The sequence below is a fragment of the Papaver somniferum genome, chromosome 5 (assembly GCF_003573695.1).
Source record: "Papaver somniferum cultivar HN1 chromosome 5, ASM357369v1, whole genome shotgun sequence".
In the NCBI taxonomy this organism is placed as follows: domain Eukaryota; kingdom Viridiplantae; phylum Streptophyta; class Magnoliopsida; order Ranunculales; family Papaveraceae; genus Papaver; species Papaver somniferum.
In genome coordinates, this window is record NC_039362.1 from 173,817,618 (window position 1) to 173,827,724 (window position 10,107).

At 34.7% G+C, this 10,107-nt stretch overlaps 1 protein-coding gene across 1 annotated transcript; it reads left to right on the top strand.

The window, feature by feature from the left end:
* The first annotated feature begins 274 nt into the window (after positions 1 to 274).
* Positions 275 to 2,398, top strand: LOC113280095. The gene has a single exon (XM_026528746.1). The coding sequence runs from the start codon at positions 275 to 277 to the stop codon at positions 2,396 to 2,398; it is 2,124 nt and encodes a 707-aa protein (XP_026384531.1).
* Positions 2,399 to 10,107: the final 7,709 nt, after the last annotated feature.

Genomic DNA, 10,107 nt, shown 5'->3' on the forward strand with positions numbered 1-10,107 from the left:
TTCCTAATATCTTATATTTTTTTGTCTTTGATGATTGTTGATTATTTTTTTGTTTCAATCAAGAGAAGATAAATCCTTTGGCTAACGAATAAAACGCTATTCAAAATTCAGGTTTAATGGTTTGGTTTTCTGTTTGTATGTGGTTTTTTGTAATTTTCCAAGGTTTTTAGTATTATTTATTTATATATTTATTTGAAGCATATGTTATTATCTGATGAATTATTTTCCTATAAATTTTTTCATAAATATCTTACCTTCTTCTTTATTCACAGGAATGGATAAAAGCTGGATGTACGAGAGAAACAAGTTGAGTCCTAAATTCTTAAAAGGGGTTCAATCGTTTATTCAGATGGCATCTAATTATATGGCGGAGAAAAACATGGATAAATGTTTATGTCCATGTGCAAATTGTATAAACGCAAACGGTCATGTTTCATTGAATTTTGTCGAAAGCCATCTATATAAATATGGAATGGCAGGAAGTTACACGATATGGATACATCATGGAGAAGTTGATCCTTATTCCCAAAATCAGCCTAATCCAAGTTCCGCCAACGTTGATATTGATGATGATGATGATGATTATGAGGACGACGATGAAATAGTTGAAATGATACACACACAAATCGAATCGAGACGGTTGGATAGTCAAGGAGAAGGAATGGATACTGGTCGTGATGATAAGGGTGAAGTAGATTTTGGAGAGTTTGCTGAGTTATTAAGTGAAGCCAAAGAAGAATTGTATCCTGGCTGCACAGATTTTTCGTCATTGACGTTCCTTATAAAGTTGATGCATATCAAGGTACTAAATCACATGAGTAACAAGTGCTTTGAAATGCTCCTCCAACTGCTGAAACTAGCTTTTCCAAAAACCAATAGGATTCCGAAGTCATACTATGATGCCAAGAAGATGCTTCGTGACTTGGGATTGGGTTATGAATCAATCCATGCATGCAAAAATGATTGTGCACTCTTTTGGAAAGAGCACAGTGAAAGAGTTGATTGTCCTGTTTGTCATGAGTCTAGGTACAAAATTGACGATGGGAAAGGCAAGAAAATCCCGCACAAGATATTGCGATATTTTCCATTAAAACCTAGATTACAAAGGTTATTTTCATCAAAACACACAGCTAAAGATATGCGATGGCACAAAGACAAGTATGACCAGAAAGAAGGCGTTTTGAAGCATCCTGCTGATGGGGAAGCTTGGAAAGATTTTGATAATCGGTATCCATCGTTTGCACAAGATCCACGTAACGTTCGAATTGGTTTGGCCACCGATGGATTTAATCCTTTTGGAAACATGAGCAACTCATACAGCATGTGGCCGGTGATACTTATACCTTATAATCTACCTCCTTGGAAATGCATGAAGGAGCCTTTTTTCATGATGTCATTACTTATTCCTGGCCCACAAGCACCTGGCAGAGATATTGATGTATATTTGCGTCCTTTGATTGATGAACTGAAAGAATTGTGGGATACTGGTGTGGAAACTTATGATGCCTCAAGTGAAAAAAGTTTTCGTATGCATGCAGCTGTGTTGTGGACCATTAATGACTTTCCAGCATATGCCAATTTGTCTGGATGGAGTACAAAAGGGTATTTAGCTTGTCCTGTTTGCAATGAAGATGCACCATCAATTAAATTGAGGAGCAAGATATGTTATATGGGCCATCGTCGATACCTGTCCCCTGATCATAAGTGGAGACAGAGTTATCTTCATAATGGAAAACACGATTATCGGTCTCCACCTAAGAAGTTTACAGGAGATGAACTTTTGTCCCAGATGAACAATATTAGGAATACCAATCCGGGAAAGCATCCGGATATATATGACAAGAATCGTAAGCGTTGTCCTGATGAATTAAACTGGGTAAAGAAGAGCATATTCTACGAGCTTCCATATTGGAAAGATCATTTAATCAGACATAAGCTTGATGTGATGCATATTGAGAAAAATATATGTGATAACATTGTGGGAACATTGATGAACATTGAAGGAAAAAAAAAAGATACAATGAAAGCTCATTTAGATTTGGAAGACATGAACATAAAGAAAGAGCTGCATCTTAAACGCGTAGGAAACAAATTCATAAAACGTCCTGCGTGTTATACTTTGTCACCATATCAAAGGAGAGATTTTTCTAAATTCCTAAAATCGGTGAAGTTTCCAGATGGTTATGCCGCTAACATATCAAGGAGTGTTAACGTTAATGAAGGAAAGATATCCGGTCTCAAAAGTCATGATTGTCATGTTTTATTACAAAGGCTACTCCCTGTCGGGATTCGACCTTACCTGAAAAAAGATTTATGCACTCCCTTGATTGAGTTGTGCAATTTCTTTCATGATTTGTGTGCAAAGACATTGACTGTAGCTCACTTGGATGAACTCTAAAAAGCAATACTGTTGATTTTGTGTAAGTTGGAAAGGATTTATCCACCTGCCTTTTTTGATGTCATGGTTCACCTAGCTGTTCACTTGCCACAGGAAGCAAAACTTGTTGGACCAGTAGGTTATAGCTGGATGTATCCAAATTGAAAGGTATGTATAATTCGCGTACCTTATCATTCCATGACATATATTTATATTTTCGAATACATATACATCTTTGTTGTTTTTTATTTTATTTATAAGTTTACAATTTACAGGGCATTAGGGACTCTTAAGCGTTACGTGAAAAATAAAGCTCGTCCAGAGGGATCAATTGCAGAAGCTTACATTGTTAACGAGTCTTTGACATTTTGTTCAATGCATTTACGTGGGACGGAAACAAAGTTTACTCGACCAGAAAGAAATCCTGATAGATCAAACAATAATCAACGGAAAAGGGGATCTATATCTGTCTTCGCTCACGATATTTGTCCTACTGGTGCTTATGATATAAAGGAATTATCATTGCAATAACGAGATCAAATGATCTGGTTTGTTCTAAACAATTGTGATGAAGTGCATCCTTACATGCAGTGAGTAGCTTTAATATTATTAACATTTATGCAAAGTTATCACTAAACATGAAAAATCTTATTGTTTTTTATCTAATTTCTGTAGAGAGCATCTGGCTTTGTTGAAGAAGGAAAATAATGTGAACGTGTTGCAAAGACATCAAAAACAGTTTCCCGAATGGTTCAAAGATCGTGTAAGTGTTCTCTCTTTTTATACTTATTGACTGTTTTTTGAGATGACCATAACTGTGTACTTTCTTCCCCCACCCCCAAAAAGAAAGTAGCAACGGTTAGTGTAGATAGTGACGGCAGAAAAATGAGACCATGTATGTCGTAAACCGCAACATTAATTAGTCAAACAGAAAACTTAAGAGTCATTTTAAAAGCCTTGCCGATAAAGAAAATAGCATATTTCACACTAGTGGCATTCATACTAGAAGTTTTTCATTTTCTAATATATATATATATGGGTCGATTGCCGACAACTAGCAACGTGTGATTTATACAGACCTGGTTTTTAGAGACATATATATCCATCCAAAACATGCTGCACCAAACCATATAAGTTCAAACTAGTCATAGATGTTATCTACCATGCTAAACCTTAGAAATTTATACGGACCATATGTCGACACTCCCAAATGCAAACACCACCCAGTACCACTACCTACTTTGACTAAGGATGAGCTTAATAGGAGCAAGAGACTTGGTGGCAACAACCAGAAAGAGATATTGTTTCGTCGTAAATTTAAATTTTTCTAAATTTTTTTGGCAGATGACAACTTTATGGGTCAAAAAGTCACCCGAAGCTACTCATGAGTTATAATCATTAGCATGGGGATTTGATTTTCGTGCAAATTCATATTCTGTTTGCAATGTTAATGGAGTGCGCTTTCACACTAGTCAAAGGGAAGTTCACCGGACAACCCAAAATAGTGGTTTGGTAGTTGATAGTGAACATGATGGTTCGGCAATGGAATTTTACGGTACTGTAAGCGATGTTATCGAGTCAGAGTAAACACTGGGTTATCGTGTTGTGTTATTTAAGTGCAAATGGTTTGATGTAAACCCAAGGAGAAATAGGATTCGGAAGGACTATAGTTTGACATGCTTAGATGTGAGCAATTTCTGGTACGAGGATCAACCATTTATTTTTGCGTACCGAGTTCGGCAAGTGTTCTATGTTAATGATCACAAATTCGGATTAAATTGGAAAGTGGTTCAAAAAATGCAACATAGACATTTGTGGGATATTCCTGAAGCTGAGGACTCCGAAGAATTGGAAAATGATGATCTTCACACTGATGTTAGTGAGGCCTATCAGAGTGGGGAGTCGACGTTGCTAACAACTGTTGAAGCGGACGATATTCAAGAAAATCAACTACAACGAGATGATGATGGTGAATCTGAAACGATAGATGTATACCTTGTAGTTACAGATGGTTCAATCGATGATGAAGAGGAGGAAGATGACACTTTATTTGACTATAATGATGACTTACCAGATGAAGAGGAAATTGTGGTGAATGATGAAGACACTGATATTGAAGATTAGTTGGTTCAGTTATTTTATTTACTTTAAAAGTTTAAATTAGAATTTAATACCCGTAACTTTGGAAAAAATTTAATGTGTTTTATTGGTCTTAGCATCAACATTACTACTATTTTAAATAACTATCGAGATTCTATCACATATGTGCATGTTTCTTAAACAAACCATCGTCAATACATTCCTCTTTTTTTTTTGGAATTGACAACCAGTCACTTCGTTGTTGTTTTTTTTTCATACCGAGAAGGTTATTTTGAAAATAAAAAATTCATGCAAAGCAACCAGAATTTAATAATATAAGAAATTGATCAAAAATAGGGATAGATCAATGAAATACCTTTACGCGAATATACTTGGTGCGTATATTCGCATTTAAGTCTCTGACATCGCATGTGTGGCATCTGCATTAGCAGCTTGGTGTGCCTGGAGTTGAATGGCATTTTTCCTCTCTGCATACACTTTTCCAGAAGTTCCTGAAATGTAACTAAATTAGTGTCACTGTTTTATCAATTTTTTTGATCAAACACTATAGTCACGACAAAATGAAGTAAACAATTTGTTTGTCATAAGTACAGCTTATAAACATGATGATCAGAATATAATCCAACATCTTTTCATTGTGTATAACCGTTGTAGGTCTAAATCAGACAGCCGCCGTCCGTAAGTACTGAAGCTACCTGAGGAAGTACCAAAATTATTTTGACTTTATTTTGTATTTTGTTTAAGTTCTACCCAACACCATACTTGAGTACACAAGTTGATTGTACAACAAATACATTACTATCAGTATTATGTCGACAAAACACAACAAACTTGAAGTTAGTAACTTTTGAAGAAAATACAGAACTCAAGTAGAAAACAGGAAAAAAAAAAATGAGAATCATGTATACACCAAGCTCTACTCAGCAATTACTTTCAATATTTAACTTGATAAATAAATAATTAAAAAAAACTTATGTATGCAAACCAGTTTGTCCCTTAATCCAGCTCGTAGTGAGCTTGTACAGTTTTTCCAATTTAAGACAACTCTTGTAAATTAAACAATGTTTTAGTTCTATATATAATAATAACAAAATAATTCTCCACCCAATCTTACTTAGCTTAATTGACATACCTTGAATTCCTCGCTCAATCTCCATTTTAAAACCTTTTCCATTCTTCTGGTTCAACAAATCCTCGTAACTCTGAAGGAATACTCTTAAGCTTTTTTCGGCTTTTTGCGAACGGGGTACTGTGCTTGGCAGCAATTCGTTTCCTACACCATCGCCACAAGTCAGAGAACTGTCTGAACACGTCATTCTTCCTTGATTAACCGACATCAAACTTAAAACTGGAGGTAAATACACATTGAAAAAATAAAATATATAAAAATTGGCAAGGATTGTACCATTGCGCATTTCATTAATATACGCACTGTTACGTCCACCCATAAATTATCCTTCACTACCGATGGAACTTCTTTCCAACCGGTATACTTCAGTCCAAGACTTGGACCAACTTCGCTTCCGATGTAATTAGAGAGCAAGCTCCCAGTTTTACCAGTAGCTTGGTTGTCTTTATCATATACAACTTTCAGCCTGTCACTATTAGTATTCCTCAAAAGCTTTGGTAATCTTGTCATACCTCACATCATTTATTTGCATCTGCGTCATTTTCACTTGAAACTTGAGATCAAACAAAACCAAAAAGAAAAACGAACAAGTGTTCGACACAGTACAACCTTGCGTCATTAATATATAAGCTACTAGGATCACACACTAATTCAAGATTACAAGTAAAAAAAATAACAAAAAGTTAAAACCAAATCCAAGGTGCTATTGCTGCAACCTAGGTGCTACTGGACAACATCCATGTATTCTAAAATAGATTTATATTCGATTTTTTAGCGTGAAAATGTGGTTAACTAATGATAGGCCGGCTATTATTTGTTAAAATGAAGCATTTTCACTATTCCAAATATCAGATCCGTTCAAGACAATTAGCAATTGAAGGAAGAATTCAACTCAAACTGTTATGAAATTTCCCTCCTGCAAGAGCTTAAATATTCACAACAGACCTGTCTTCCTTCGTGGCCAATGCATAGGTCTCTCTAACACCTGATAGCCCTATCCACGTACTTAACTTAAACAAATCCTAGAAAAACAACTAAAAAGAACGAGATGACGCAACACATACAAAAGACAACAAATAAAGAAACGCAAAACCACAGGTAAAGACAACACATAATGTTTTTGTAATATACTGTAAGTGTGAGAATCTACAGTATCCCATTAATTGACATTTTATCAAGCACCTATATGCATTACCCAATTCGCCAGCCCATTGATCAGAGTGGTATGAATACTGAATTTGGAGAATGACCCATAAAAAATATAAGAAAAGATTTGATTTTAGTAGGACAATACCTTGTAATCAGCTGTTTTTACTTTCACCTTTTGGTATATTAGTTTCAAGGAAATGAAAGGATTTTGCTTGATTAATATCAGATAAAGAAAACAACTTGCAGTTAGCTTCATGTAATCTCTTCAAAACTGCTGCAGTTTGGAACAAGGAAATAAAGGAGTGAAAATAAGGAGTGGTGTAGTGTTGATCGTGGTAAACCAAAATTGGCGGTAAATTTGAAATGAGTATATCATGAGCGCGGGTATTAAGCAGTTGCATCAAACACGATTTAATGTAAGTTGTGTGCAATAAAAAATCTCCGTGAGATCTCATCCATGAATAAAATCCTCGGCACGGCAGAATTAGCTGAATAACTTAGGTTTTGTTTCTGAATTCAAATTTAGCTAGTAAACCTTTTTTTTCCCCATAAATAAGATATTTCATCAAAAGACTAAGACTCAAGAACAGTAGGTGTTACAAAAGAAGTAGACCCATCTAATGTGGGTGTAGATTTCCCAATATTAGATTTATCTACTTGAAATTGTTTAATACTATATATGGGAGGAAAGTTTTCCCATTTGATAGTCGAATTCAAAGGTCAAACAAACTTAGCTAGAATATCCTCAACTTGACTTCCTAGTCTAGGAATAAAGAAGAAACCCAAAAAATTATTACAAAGATGAACTATTCTATTTTCTATAGTCATATAAGTTTTGGATCGTCAAGAAATGTCTGTTGATGTTAAAGATTCTTGTTCTCAACTGGGAGTATGGGATAGATGTTTGCATGGATGTCACTGGTGTCTCCCCTTTCACTGGTGATGGTATTCGTTCATTATTTATCCCCGGAAAGGCTTTTTCCAACGCGGTTTCTACAAAACACACTAAATATTTGGACAAGTGTACTTCTTTGGGATTTGGTCTGGGCATCTTGGCATTCACCACTCTTGGGGAGCTTGGCGAAGACACTTTGATTTTTTTCAAGCGTTTGAAGAATTGCTTAATTAGTAACGATGCTAGTAGTGTCTTTGGTAGCTTTATTTTCCATAGATTAGGTGTTGCTATTCAAAGAGGAGTTGGAGCCCAGCTTGTTGCTAGGCTTCCGACTAGGAGCTTTGTTTGAGTTTTGTAAGAACTTTACCAAAAATAAATAAGTTAAAAAAAAAAAAAAAACTTTGTTTGGGTTTTGTAAGGTTTTGACGTATCTGTATATAATTTTGCTTTGCGTTTAATATAATGTTGTTTTACTAAAAAGAAAAAAAAAACAAGAAAATAGAATTCAATAAAAAACTTTTTTTATCAAAAATAGGTTTACCTATAATTCATGCTTAAAAAATAAAAAAAATAAAATCCCTATAAATTAAACCTATATATCCTTGTAACACATAGGGAATGTCATGATGTATCAAAATTAATTTTCTCTAAGGGATATTATATTACATCAAAATTCATTTTTTCATTCAGATATCGTTGTAGTACAATGGAAAAACTATTAGGTGATGTTATAAGTGACTTTTTAGAGATCGAAACTTGTGAGCACAAAATTCAATATAGATCAAAAATAAAGAATTTCACAATTATAGCTACTTGAGCACAAACTCATCAGCAGCAAATCCTATAACGATCGGGAAGGAACAAAAAAACGAAAAATTAACTTCTTTCTGAAGCACTCTGCTTTAGAGTATGGTATCCTACACAAAAATATTTCAAAAAAATATGGGTTTACTACTTATGAACAAATCACATTCCACAAATATGGACAGGCCGATGTAGTTAACTTCGGATTCTGGTTCATCTCAGCCAGGAACATTTTCCCACATCACCAATTTTTAAAATAGAAACAAGCATTCATTCAAAATAGTAAGAAACTAAATATCCATAATAATTTCAAAAATTACAACCAAGATTTCCCGCAATCAACTGACATTCAATCAAGTTTTAAGGACGATTCCAGTTGATTCCGTCTAAATTCCGTCTCGATGAAATTAAGCATCATGCTGTCTTGAGTGCCGAAACCGGAATTTCCGACGAGATCTCGGCCGTCTCTCGCGGCCGAGATCGACTGTGTTTGCCCAGAATCAAAAGCCAGTACCACAAAGAAAATAGATAGTGTAAATCCAGCAATTTATCCTTAATTGGTAAGCAGTTGTAATACATGCATTTCCGAAAGAGATGATAAACGATATGACGAAGTTTCGTGACCAAGAAAATTCCAACCGATAGTTATATTATATATAGAAATATTGTGAGCTAGGCTATTATTAGAACAACTTTATTTGGAATCCAGTTGTCCTTCCATAGAGATAGCGACTCCCAAACATAACTTTTTTTTTTATTATGCCAATCCTATAAAATACCCTTTTCCAGAAAGGATAGAGTTTGATTTAAAATATCCTTTCTCTTAATAATAAGACCACCAAGAACCTTAATTTGTCAAAACAAGATGTCTTTCCATCTCTTGGGATAAAACCTGATATCATTCTTTAATGTCCTTCATCCAAATTTTCTTTGTGCTGAATCCATTTTAACATTATTTGGAATAAGAAATATAAATAAGGGGTGATTTTTTATACCTCCTAGTAGAGGTTTAAGTTGGGGTGTGCGAACGCTAAAAGTTGAGACCACCCCAAGATGTGACTTAGAATGGCATAAGTTGTAGTTTCGTGTTTTGTGCTGGGACAGATTAATCGGCATAGTGTCACAACACAACCTGCAAAGAAAGGATGCCATAACATGCATAAAATACTACACAACACATTTTTGAAATTTTATCTTCGTTATTTTAGCTTATTTCTTTGACAATTAATACATATACATATAATATCCAAATTTCTGAAAAATAATATTTTCTTTACATGAAATAAATATATCTGAACCAACACGGCACGACTCAACACTTTTATTTTTCTTGCACAACACAACATAACACGTCGTCTAACAAGGTGCAGTACGACACACCTTAATCTCTAGATAGAACAACACACAACACAACCAGCACACTAAGGATCGATGTAACTTCGTTTGTTGAGCCGACACATCTTACACCTCTACCTCTCAGCAGGCTCCCACATAGTTAGCTAAGCTCAGTCTTAGCTGGTCGTTTAAGGAACACATATCTCCAAACAGCTAATTTACCTCTAAAATTGTAAAATAAAAATCAAATATGTTCTTTTGAAGTAATAAGAAAATTCGTAAATATTTTTCATGCAAATATGTTCTTCAAATTGGAGA